This window comes from Diplotaxodon limnothrissa, linkage group LG5 (genome assembly GCF_057381915.1).
Source record: "Diplotaxodon limnothrissa isolate DT_005_m linkage group LG5, D_limnothrissa_male_GT1.1, whole genome shotgun sequence".
NCBI classification, from domain to species: Eukaryota; Metazoa; Chordata; class Actinopteri; order Cichliformes; family Cichlidae; genus Diplotaxodon; species Diplotaxodon limnothrissa.
The window spans coordinates 31259799-31272790 of record NC_140600.1 but is presented as its reverse complement, the minus strand read 5'-3'; the positions used below and the strand labels follow the sequence as shown (position 1 = coordinate 31272790).

At 38.1% G+C, this 12992-nt stretch overlaps 2 protein-coding genes across 2 annotated transcripts; both read left to right on the top strand.

Annotated features, from left to right (window-relative positions):
• The first annotated feature begins 419 nt into the window (after nucleotides 1-419).
• LOC146632614 (purine nucleoside phosphorylase-like) lies at nucleotides 420-6798 on the top strand. Its single transcript, XM_085354530.1, has 7 exons — nucleotides 420-442; nucleotides 2286-2449; nucleotides 3104-3207; nucleotides 4022-4197; nucleotides 4459-4649; nucleotides 6445-6524; nucleotides 6646-6798. Exons 1-7 carry the CDS (start codon nucleotides 420-422, stop codon nucleotides 6796-6798), a joined length of 891 nt encoding a protein of 296 aa, XP_085210656.1.
• A 2761-nt stretch (nucleotides 6799-9559) lies between these two features.
• Nucleotides 9560-12757, top strand: LOC146632613 (uncharacterized). Its single transcript, XM_085354528.1, has 4 exons — nucleotides 9560-9675; nucleotides 11697-11977; nucleotides 12430-12513; nucleotides 12627-12757. The coding sequence occupies exons 1-4, from the start codon at nucleotides 9560-9562 to the stop codon at nucleotides 12755-12757; spliced, it is 612 nt and encodes a 203-aa protein (XP_085210654.1).
• Nucleotides 12758-12992: the final 235 nt, after the last annotated feature.

The window sequence follows — 12992 nt, the reverse complement described above, 5'->3', positions numbered from 1 at the left end:
CCAGTGCTATAGATACTATTATTGTTTGTATACATAATTTATTAGCCATTTGTCTTCATACTGTGCAAACATCTTAAAGCATGAGTATGTTTAAAGGCGTCACAACAGTCACAACTGTGTAAGTATGGAACATCAGGAATTACAGTAACTCTAATGTGAAACAGCTGACTTCAAAAGGGGGGGGGGGTCTGCTTACATAACAAACAAAAAAAACTTTACGTATCCACACACACATTCACTACTACAACACGGCTGCAATTGGCTGCTACTGCCAATCAGGAGCATGTGACTATGTGAATATGTAGGCTGGTCGACATCAACCGGCTGCACTCGCACCGTCTCTTCGTCCCACACACACACACACATACACACACAGACACACAAACACACAAACTAACAGTAACGGAGGCTGCTCCATCATGCACAGCAAAGAGCACATCAGGTAAGAAACTTTTTTTGTTGTGTATTATAGGTAATAATATTGTGTTTTTCTTGATACAGTGCCATTAGGTAACTAAGTCGTGGTTTCTAAACTTTTTGTGTGAGGACAGTGTTGTGTTATTGTATGTTTGTGATTTCGTTTTCTGAGGCCTGAAATGTAAATTTACATTTTCACTGATTTATGTGAAGAAAATCAAAGAGAAAAATTATTATATTTTTCAGCCTGCTTAGCTGTTAATCAGCTTTCAGCATCTTATTAGGCTCATGAGCTACAACTTGGTAGACCTGGTAACATGTTATATAATGGTCCACAATTCATAGTCATTTAGTTTAGTGAATATTGAGTCATTTATTTAAAAAAAAAATACACACACACACAACTACTACAGCCTTAAAATTGAAGAGAGAAGAAGAGTTGAAAGGATCAAGTCTATGGAGAAATAATAAGTTATTTTAAATATATTTTTAAGGTCCTTTACTGACTTATTTAACAGGTAAAGTGTACATTAAGAAATAAAGATTAAAAGACAGCAAAGATGTAGCTTAATTTTCATTTGCTTTCCTTGGTGAGTTTTTTAAATCGTACTTTTTTTCTCAAGCGAATTTAATTGAACTGCTGCTGGAGTGTTTTTAATTCCTCCTTCATCTGACACAGAGGTCTTTCAAAATACTGTAGCTTTGGAGAATGGCTATGGATAATTAATGGAAGTTGACCACCTAACACTTTGTCTAACATCAGTCACAAAGATGGAAAATCTTTACCAGCTCATACCACAATAGTGTTCAAGTTCTTCATTTTATCTTATGTGATTTATTGAGCTCTTCATTCATAACTGAATTCTTTCTTTTGGTCATTTTTATAATCTTTTCAATCCATTTTCTTTCTCATCCTTTGGCTGCTGTAACAAATAAATGTTCCCAATTTTGAGATAAATAAAATATTTACTCATATATGCTGACTTCATTATTTCAAACTTTTGCTAGGAGCATCCTCTGTTGTTTATATCTATATGAGAAAAGGCCCAAAAGTGATTTTGTTTTTGTTCATTTGTTTTCTTTATTTTGATTAAAACTTGTAAAAACATGTTGTGAACTGAAAATTGACATATTGTGAAGTCTGTGTAGGTTCTAAGTCTTCCAGGTAATGATAGTTGAGAGGCAAAATATCTTCAAAAACCTAAAGACGTCAGGTTGTCTTCTTTTTAAGCTCCCAAGAAATATTGTGAAATTGTTGGCAAACAGTTGCTTAATGTCAGTCACTTGGAGTCGTGTTTTTCTCCATCTGAGAAATACAAACAGTCTCTGTTTGTGGCCTGCATATTTCCCTGAGAGACGTAGCTGCCTTTTTATCTGCTGTGCGAACTGTTTTTACACAAGTTGACTCCATCTGTTGTTGGGGACTGAGAAAGTGGTGAGAAGTGAGTTAAAAAAAAAACAGCTTCCTGCTCCAACTCAAAATGCTGCCGGGCAGCAAGGGTAAACAGAAACAGTAAAGGTGCAGGACAGGCGGCCACAAACTGAACTCAAACTCATATCAGGTCTTTCAGTGAACTTGGAAAATAATTCCCTCCAATTTCATTATTATTTGTGACCCATATTTTATTTCCCTTCAACATTGAAGTAATTTGTTAAATACTTTATACAGTGAGGCAGTGGTCTTGCAAAACATGAACATAAAAGGCCAGACTTAGTCCAAAGTAAGCTTTATGTTATGGACCTGATCCAAAATGTATTGAGCCTACACAGATCCCAGCGGAGAGGAAACAGCAACAGCAACAGCAAGATGAGGTGAATCATGATGATGTTGCAAAATAATATTTATTCTTTCTTTTTTGTGTCCGTAGTCATGACGAATACCAGAAGACAGCTGACTGGCTGATGTCCCAAACAAAGCACCGACCCCAGGTAGCAATCATCTGTGGATCCGGACTGGGCATGCTCGCTGACACACTGAAGTGTCAAGACTCCTTTGCTTATTCTGACATCCCAGGCTTCCCTCAGAGCACAGGTACACTGAATATTCAGGTTAATGACTGATAAATATGCTACATTATTCTGTTTAAAAGAACTGGTTCCCATATCTTCTAAATATTAATCATGTTAACATGGGATTCAAGGCAGTTTGAAGTTACTATTTGCACATATTGAACAAAACAAACTAACTAAAATATGTGGAAATATATATGTTAGGAGGTTAATTTATTTTTATGGGAGAAACATCTCCTCACTCATCCAAGTGACTTCTTCAGTCTTATAAACATTACATTTGCATAATGACTCACACTAGCACCACTGACTAAGAATGCACTGTGAGGTCAGTTTCATGGTCATTAAAATGCGAATTATCATAGCCATTGATCAATGGTCATTGATCATATTCTTAATATAACATATTAAGAATATGTTATATTGTTTTATAGGTTCTTTTTTAATTAAATTGATATGTGGGATTACAAATATCAGACTGTCGAACAGCAACTTTTTGTAAGTTCACCTGCTGATTTATAGAAAATAAATCCTAAAATTAACCAAGACAAGCAGTTAAATGGTTAAAACCATTTTAATATGAACAAGGAAAGAATGCATGAACTGCCTATATGAAATATATATATGAAGCATAGTTACATCAGAAGTTCCTGTATGTATGTGTTTGTGTTTGCAGTCCAGGGTCATGCAGGTCGGCTTGTTTTTGGGGAACTGAAGGGGAAGACATGCGTGTGCATGCAGGGTCGCTTCCACATGTATGAAGGACACTCTCTCTGCAAGGTACATGCACGCAAATGCACTGATCCTCGCTGAAATAATGCATTTCCTTCTGACCTCATGAATCTGATTCAAACCAGAACCCCAAAACTCCCTCAATTCCATGACAGCTCTGTGAAGACGTGTGAACCAAGCCAACCAAACCAACAATTCATAAGTTAACATTTTCTTAAAGATCAAACCACAAATTATAAAACTCTTAAAAAAAAACTTCTGAAAAGAGAAACAGATTTTTACAGACTGCACGTAATAAGGTTCACATACACCAGGCGCACACACACACACACACACACTTACACATGCACACACACACACACTCATAGTGAGCTGATTAAAAAAGCTTAGTCATGCACACATGTAACTGTAATCAGCAGCATGAGACTGAACTTGTAGTGTGTGTGTGTGTGTGTGTGTGTGTGTGTGTGTGTGTGTGTGTGTGTGTGTGTGTGTGTGTGTGTGCGTGCATACACCCGCATGTGAGAAGCCGGCCCAAGTCATGCATGGGTTTGGTCACATGCAGCCTTTTAGCTGTTCAATGGTGTCATTGTTTCCCTCTATAACCCAGACACACATACACACACACCCACTCTCTTTTTTATAATATTGAAAATAATGACACTCCTGTAAATGGAACTCTGTGGAAAATGGAAAGCTGCTTCTCAATAAACACATTTCACTCCTGGGCACCATTACTAGATAACCATCTGCAATGAAGCTCACTAAAAGCTAGAGGCCTGTGTGCGAGTTACAGCTTCACAGGAGGCTTCTGTGTTTGTCAATTCATTACTGAGGCTCCAACTTCCTGTCTGTCCATCAGACGACCTTCCCCATTCGAGTTTTCAAGCTGCTCGGAGTGGAGACCCTGATTGTCACAAATGCTGCTGGCTCACTGGCCGATGGCTTCCAGACTGGAGACATCATGATCATCAAAGACCACATCAACTTTCCCGGATTGGTCGGTCTGAACCCACTGTGTGGGCCCAACGATGAGAAGTAATTACATGGATGGCTATGTATTGTTGCGACCGTTTTAAAGGTCTTTTTGTGTCTACTGCTCTTTACTGTTGTTGTGAAATTTGTTTTAGGCCCTTGCCTGACCACTATCAGCATGTGAGTGTGTGTGACTGTTAGACAGAAAGCATTTAAGCATAGAAAAAAGTGCTTGTGTGAATGGGTGTCAGGGGGTGAATGAGGTTTAGGTAGTGAAGCGCTATATAAGAGCGAGTCCATTTTCATATTATTTTTTGTTCGCAGGTTTGGTCCTCGCTTCCCAGCCATGTCTGGTTGCTATGACAAAGGTCTACGTTGCCTTGCTATGGAGATCGCCAAAGAGCTGGGTGTGGCCAGTGTTCTGCAGGAAGGCGTGTACGCCATGGTGGGTGGCCCCAACTTTGAAACCATTGCTGAGGCCAGACTGTTGCATCGGCTTGGTGTGGACGCTGTTGGTACGTTCAGTACAGCCACATTTTCATGGAAAAGCTAAAAATGTAAAGTTTTACTTAAGGTTAGCACCGCATGGACAGCCATGAGATCTTTAAATATCAACAAGAGTCATCTTCTGCACAAAAGGAATGAGTTTTGATTCTGTGGAGAACAGGAAAAAAGACAACTTCAGAAAATGGTACCATTGTTATATTTATTATTTAACTAGTGGCACTTTTTGTCAGGGCTGGGTCATATCAACTGCGATAATACTGGTATAAACTTGTACAATATGAAAATGTCATATTGTCACATCATTGTTATATCACACACAGTGTTTATGTTCTATAGTGTGCACAAGAACAAGACAAGCCCCAGCATGTCTGAGAGCAGCACGGACTCAAGCGCAGACTATGAATCACAATAAACAGTTCTTTACTCACACGACACCGAGTGCATTATATACAGGTGGGGAAGAGGGGATCCAGGGAATCCAGAGGTCCACGAGGAAAGACAGGGGAACGGGGTCCTCACTCTCGCACACAGCTCCACACGCTCGCTTCCAGTCAGCTCACTCCACACGGAAAACGCACACGCCACACTGCAACTGCCACACTCATGAACGGGGTCTCAGGACGGGGCACAGAGAATCTCTATACAAAGACAAATTGTCAATACCAAACAAAGCATGAAGAGAAATCAAAATATTTCGAAAACTAAAATTCCACTAACGAATGTTGCACAATAGTCCAGCGACGAAGGACTCACAGCTGCTGCCTTAAGAAGCGGCTGGTAAACAGGATGATGAATCTCCGGGGAGTAATTGCTTGCAGGTGTGAGGACCAGCCCATTATGAGCTTTGCCTGGTGAGATCAGACATCGCCATTTCCGATGTGAACAGAAAACACCTACATGTGTTAGACTGTAAATCTCCCCTAAGGCTCGATTTATGCTTAGTGCCAAGTCCCTAAACCACAGAAGTCTACTCTCTGCACTGGTAAGTGTTGTGGCATTTGTTACAACAACTCTCTTGTTATGCCTGTTTTAAATATGACTCACATCAGCTCTTTGGAACAACTGGAAGCACTCTTGATTTTCCTACATGGCCTTTCAGGATAGTCATTAGATAATGGACATAACAGTTTTAAGGCCAGAGCCACCAAACTCTTGGCAGGTCACAGGTATATAGATTTTACTGATGAAATTGCTTTTTTCCCTCAGTATTAGTTAAGTATTTGTGAGAAGATGTGACCTATATCGATACATGCTTTGTGCGGTCAGCTTTGTATTCTACTAAGAGAAAGATCTTAGAGATATGTGTCCTCATTAAGGATTTGTGTTGATTTGTGGGGTTTTAGTCTCAGATGTATATTGTTAAATGGTGATTATGAGACAGTGTGTTTCAGCTATTTTACAGAGTAAAATGAAAGTAACGAGTAATGAGTTTGTAGAATGAATTACTTCTTCCCAGCACTAACTAAGTAACGTAATGTGTAATGTGTAATAATTACTTTTTTGAGTAACGATTCCAACACTGATCACAACAAAGGTGGGAAATAGCTCAACAAACATGCACAAATATTTGACCCACAACATAATAACAGAATCGGAATCACTAAATTCTTATCAGCTCCCTCCCTGATCCCACTGCACTAAAATCAGATAATCTCACTCCTGTTATCTGCCATCTTAACTAAAATGCTCGCTATTTATAGGGTTGAGTGGGAAAATTTGTTGCAGTAGCATCAGTATTATCATCAGTTGTTTCATCACTAGTTTTAGTAACATCCCCTGGTCTGTTTTGGGGGTTTTTTTTAGGTATGAGTACAGCTCCTGAGGTGGTTGTGGCAACTCACTGCGGTCTGAGAGTCTTTGGCCTCTCTTTGATCACCAACAAGGTAGTACACATCCGAGTCACTGATCAACAACTGATTAGCTATAACTGTGATCATTTACAAAGCTGCAGGCTACAAAAGTAACTCTGTTACAAAGACTCTGTGATATCTCACTTTGCTTCAGGTGGTGAAGAGTTACGAGGACACGGAAAGCGTGAACCACGAGGGCGTCTTGGAGATCGGCCGGCTGCGCTCTCACACCGTGCAGCAGCTGGTGACTGAGCTGATCGATAGGATGGAGATCAATAACAACGACAACCTTAATAAAGCTATCTGAAAAACGTACAATCACACAAAAACACATGAAGATTGTGTACATATTTCACTGGTGCATTCACAACATTTTTAGCACTTCTTCCTGTTTTGTTTTGCTGTAATTAAACTTTATTTATATCAACATGGTGCCTAATATTCTCCATCAGGGTAAATCAGAGTGTAAGTATTCTTTTATGATATTTGACTTTAAATCCTAAAACTTTATATACCAATAACCGCTGTGTTTGAAGGTGCTTTAATATGAAAAACATGAGACACAGTTTTCTTTTTGTATTATTGTCTTGCACATTTTTGTTGTAGAATTGTATGTAATGTAAAGTATTAGTAAAGTATGTCACAGATTTCCTGATTGATGTTAATCGGATTAAACAAACTGCCACATCTAACGCTTTCCGTTTCCTACTTATTGTGATTAGCTCGTTTGGGTAGCTGCAGTTCCTCTATTGTCCACTAGATGCTACTGTAATAAACCTGTAAATCAAGGATATTTTACATGACAGGCCACAGGACACATCAAGACCAGATCAGTGAAACTGCCCAGAAGTTTAAATACACATTTAATCCCTGAGATATATTAATTTAAGACAAAGACGCTCAATTTCAACAGTATGTCTGTTTTTCTACATGATAAAGAAATGCTGCTGCTAAATGAAAAACTGGTCCACACAACACATACATTACTATAGCAGATATTGAAAAAACAGGAATGTTTCTGTCATTTAATGTTATTACTTTATTACTTTGGTATACTATAAAAGGCCACGGGGGAGGTTTTTATTAGCAGAAAAAGCTGCAAAAGTTATGGAAATACAGACAAAAGTCCCAAATGTATGCCCTGCTTCACATTTTCCAAAGCCAACCAGTGGGACAGAATGGAGTCTGGCTCCTCATGTTTGACATCCCAGCTCTAAATGAAATGACGTAAACTGGAAACCAGTTTTGCAGAAATAAGATCATAAGATCATCAAGGCCAGGACTTATATTTTGGAACAAGGAGAGTGTTATATATATATATATATATATATATATATATATATATATATATATATATATATATATATATATATATATATATATATATATATATATATATATATATGCATAATAAAGTGCAGTAAACCTGGAAATCATCAAGAAAATAAACAGCTATTTGTTGATGATATCAGAATCCTTTTATGGCCATCATAATTATTGTGAACCAAAAGCAGATAAAAACAATTTCACAAAAAGCAAAACTACTTGTAAAACACACAAAGCCTAGTTCACCAACAACTGATGACAAAATAACACGCAAGGTCAGGTTCCAATGCATTACATGTATTTGGCATTTTGTAATAAGGGTAAAAATAGGTATCAACACTCGGCCCACATCACACCAATTCAGCCCTGGCTTTATAACTGAATCAAAACACCCTGCCTGGAGCATGAGTTTTCAGCTGAATAATCCTTCTGCCCTGCTTCCTTCGAATGGCTTAACAATGACTCCAGACCAAACATGTGACTCAAACCACTCCAGATACATTCCCCTTTAAGCTCTAATCATTTTAACCAGAAGAACACTAGTCAAAGGGAGTACACAGACCAATGTAAAAAAAAAAAAAGGAAAGGAAAGGAAAAGTTACTTTATGATTATGAATACTTTATAAAAGAGGTTAACAGATTTTGAATGCAAGTTCGCCATCAAGCAATTCTCTGCTATGAGTCAGCTGGTTTTAGTTTTCATTTAGTGAATCTTTTCATGAAACTGGGATAAAGGTACAAAGCTGTTTCTCATTTCTGATGTTTTGGTATTTGTATGTTCACACCTGCACTAATAAACTACACCCGTGTGTGTAATTCAGCCAAATCACAGCTTCTTTTATTGCAATAAAAACAAAAGCCAAAAACTACAACAAGTGCTCCAAAAATTTGCAAACAGTAACACGTGGAGACTGCAGTATGCCTCGGAGTCATGTTTTTTTTTTTCATGTTTTCACATTAGCCATGTGCAGATTATCATTGTCACTAACCATGACTATCAGAAGAGTCCTGGCCTGGGAATGTTTACTTTCAACTTTCTAAGAATGGCACAGTTTCATTTCTAAGCAACAGAAAAAACTTCAGTTGCAGAATACCAACAACGGACATTGGTACGTAAACAGATTAGCAGAAAATGCTTTACAGCAGTGACTGATATGTGTACATGTGATAATATATTTATTTTAAACTAGATTACAAGTGTAGAAGTGTGCATTGTTCATCAAAACAACTACAGGCTATTAGTGGCTAGTGAACTAAGACTGTAAAGTGTGTCTCCCCTCTTACTGCTGCCTGTGACTGAAGCATCTTTGTATGTTTTTCATCGTGTCTTTGCTTTCTTTTCAGTCACATTGATGCTTTTGTCACCATTAAAATTTTATACATTTTCTCATGAGGATGAAATTGATAGCTTTAAAAGAGGAAAGGGAAAAAAATTACTTTTTTCCCATAAAAAAGTAATTTGGGGCATAGATTCCTTAAACAGAATAAATCTTTAACCAAAACACCCTAACATAAGGCCTTCAGGTGAATCAGATGATCTTCATCACCAGATAAAGTGTCGTCACATGTCATGAAAAATTGTAGAGCTTTCTGATTTTAGGGCTTTTTACATTTAGTCCTAAGAATTAAAGATCTAAAAAAATGTTCATGTTCAGTGTTATTCTACCTTTTCTACCTCTCAAACTGTTGTTTAGTGTGGAGATCTGCATCACATTGCTGCTGCCTGCTTTCCAAATATCGCCATGACAGTGCCTGAGCAGGTGACCTACGAAGTCTTCTGTTTATCCCTGGCAGCTCTAGTGCTGGCTGTGATTGAGCTCCTGCTGCTCTGTTGCGTCCTCAAACAAATCAGAAACAGGTAAAAGCAGCTGCCTCATAAAAATCAGCCGCTCAATTCTGCAATTCAGAGTTATTTAGATTTACACTGAACTACTATTCTTCTATGTTTATTTTAGAGGTCACTTTAAACCTTCAATTATCAATAATCTCTGGTGTTTTTAGCGTGGTTCTTTTTGCAAGAACATATGTTTGTATAAACTGCTTTGATACAACTTTGGCATTGATTTTAATAACATTTCAGATTAGCCAAACTCGCTCTCCTATTTTTGACAAAGGCACAATTCAATTCAATTCAATTTTATTTATATAGCACCAAATCACAACAACAGTCGCCTCAAGGCGCTTTATGTTGTACAGTAGATCCTACAATAATAGATACATAAGACACTAGAGTCTTTGTATGTAATATTACAACTACCATGCTAAGCATTAAAACCACAACACTGGCTGACTTAATTCCCAGTTAGTGCATTTCTTACAATGGTGCAGCTAGCTCTAAACAGGAGTCATAGGAGTATTACAGTGTAAATAAGATTCATAAATCTCTGTTAGACCCAAAGTATGTGACTGCTTATAACTGAGGTGGCAAACAGGAAATTTAACCCATGGTCTTTAAAGGACACATAACAGAGAGATGTGGCTACTATGGCTACCTGCTCCCAACCAAGTTATATGTTCAGCATAATTTATCATGGATATTTAGCCAGGTAAAAGGATAAAAACAGCCATTGTTGCGACACTTTGACTTTAAACTTGACATGGCACACAAAGACATCCCATTGTAGTACATATGGCTATCGACATGATTCGTGTGTCACAGTTGAGCCTATGTCCCAGCTACTGCAGTTCCAGCACAAGAGCTGTTATATGAAAATGCTGTTACTTAGACCAAATTATAATTTCAGCTTTGATTATGATCACTTGTTATTTCTAACAATACCCAGGTCTTTGTATTGAAACTGGATTGCACACCTGGTGAGGATTTGTTTGGATCTGTGTGTCTGCCTTAAATTCAATAACATGTGACATTGCAGGCAGCATTTATCCCTTCAGCGCTCACACTGAGGCCGAGCCTTAGTCAGAAAATGAATAGCCCTGGTAAGTAGGGCAGCCTGACATTAATTCAGCAGATGTAATGGTTGACCCAAGCATGACCAGTCTGGTGACGTCAGTCTTTGGCTTGCATACTGGAGATGTGTAGACACTTCAAGACTTGTTGAGGTGGTGCAGTGGTTTCCTCCCACAGTTGAGGAATCTAAACTGAGACTGTCTCGTTCTATGTGTTAGCCTAACTGGTGATCTGCTCAAGTCTCAGGCAAACCTTTCATCAGATGGGGTAGGCTCCAGCTTACAGCAGCCCTCTGCAGGATAATGCCAGTATATCGAATGGATGGATATTAAATAGATTTAAATATTTGGTTAAATGATATCTTAGGTTAAAATTATGACTTTTAAAGGAAATCTCCTCTGCTGTTGGTCAGTTTTTCCCAGGCTGGTTTACTAGCGTAAAAATGAATGAAAGTAGTGAAGTTAGTGAGCCCATGTTTTCTCAAAATGATTTTCCCTTTACAATGAATGTTTTATAACCTTTTTTATAGTATCTTACTGTTGGTATTACTGGATAATATAGTCCAAATTACAAAAATCTGTTACATTACAGATACCAACATGGAACCGACTCAAGGGGCCATAAAGGTCTGGCTGTGTGTTCAGTGGAGAAAAAAAGGACCCAAAAAGTAACTTTGAGCAGTGATTAGTCTCTCCCATATCCACTGACCTTGCTGTGTGTTAAATAGCCTCTTACTGGATGGCAGGATTCAAGGAGAATATGAAGGTGTAATTACCCTTCAATGGGATTTTTATACTAGTATAGTCTGATTGGATGGATCCAGAGGACAGAGCTAGTTCTTGTGTTTCTTTTTCCAAGATGAAACAAATTCTCTAATTCAGACCTTAGGGAATATAGCTACAACGATGTAGAGACCACAAATATTGATCATCTCATTAGGTGTAAATAATCAGTTGGATCTGATTCCTCAGAAACATCACCGAGATGCAGATCTCAGCAGAACAACCTAGTCGTAAACTGACTGTCAGAACCAAGCCCGACCATGCAGACCAGCTGCTGGACCACCTGCTGGACAGAGTGTTTCTCCAGGGGAATGCAGGACTAGCATCTGGAGGAGAATCCCCAGCGGACGTTGAATCACAAAATGGAGGAGAATTCAAGAAGGAAGTTGGATTAGAACCTCAGAAGAACCTTAGAGAAGGATCTGGATCATACCCAGAAGCTTCAACATCCACTTCTCATCCTCAAAGAGGTAAGTGTTACCAAATTCACTTCACTTTTTCATTGTCATAAGTAGTTAATATGCAGTCCAGAAATATAAATACATTTTAAAAAATGATAATTACGTTTAAAAAGTCAGGAATATATGTTTAGTCATCTGAATAACACAAACTAAAATGTGTCTCAAAGTCGAGCTGAAACCTCAAAATAGCTTCAATAGTCCTGAAAAAGGCATTTGAACTGGCATGCAGTGAATTAAGTCAGACTGAATTAAATCTGTGATTTGGTGTAGTACAAATACTGGTTAATTTCTTCCAGAGTTTTAGTTGTTCCTTATTGACAGTGTGGAAGCATCGCCACCTCCTGTAACTAAAGGGAACTGCAGATTTTACAGTTTTGACTAATCTGGAAATACATACTGAAATGCTTCAGATAAGAAATGAATTTTGACTGAAGACTGATCCAGATTGTTCTCTCGTGCAGCTGTGAATCCTCTTCATAACAGACTGCAGCAGTGGTTCCAGGTGACTGCTCCTGGTCAACATGAGAAAAAAAGACATTTCAAAAGTTTGTATGAAATCCAAATTACATAAATCAAAAACTCAGCTGTTATTATATTTCCACATATTAAGTGTCATTTATTCATATGCTTATTTTTGCTTTAATATCCTTCACTCCAGCTGCATCCCATCAAACATCTTCTGTGGATCAAACCAACAACACGTACTCGCAGCAGTTCCATGAATCCCAGCATGGCTCTTCCTCATCTAAGGGTCCTTCATCCACTGAATCCTCAGAGGAAGACAAGTAGCACGATGGGACAGAAGATCAGAAACACAAACACTGATCAGATTCTGAAAGAATCTGTCAAATAAAACAGCAGAGCATATAACAGTCATGTTGGCGACCTCACTAACACGCAGCATTAGAGGAAAAATTCTTGTTCTTTACTGAAGTTAAAGGAGTTACACCAAAATCTATAAATATCAGTTGTCTTTCTTTTAAAATGATCATTTAGAAAACTAATTTGGAATAATGTACAGCAG

Excerpts from the sequence above, each read along its gene's own strand:
- LOC146632614 (XM_085354530.1), top strand. The coding sequence starts at position 420 with ATGCACAGCAAAGAGCACATCAG. Across the intron at positions 3,208-4,021 it reads AAGGACACTCTCTCTGCAAG|ACGACCTTCCCCATTCGAGT; the intron begins GTACATGCACGC and ends TCTGTCCATCAG. Across the intron at positions 4,650-6,444 it reads GCTTGGTGTGGACGCTGTTG|GTATGAGTACAGCTCCTGAG; the intron begins GTACGTTCAGTA and ends GGTTTTTTTTAG.
- LOC146632613 (XM_085354528.1), top strand. The coding sequence starts at position 9,560 with ATGACAGTGCCTGAGCAGGTGACCTACGAAGTCTTCTGTTTATCCCTG. Across the intron at positions 9,676-11,696 it reads CTCAAACAAATCAGAAACAG|AAACATCACCGAGATGCAGA; the intron begins GTAAAAGCAGCT and ends CTGATTCCTCAG. Across the intron at positions 12,514-12,626 it reads GAAAAAAAGACATTTCAAAA|CTGCATCCCATCAAACATCT; the intron begins GTTTGTATGAAA and ends CCTTCACTCCAG.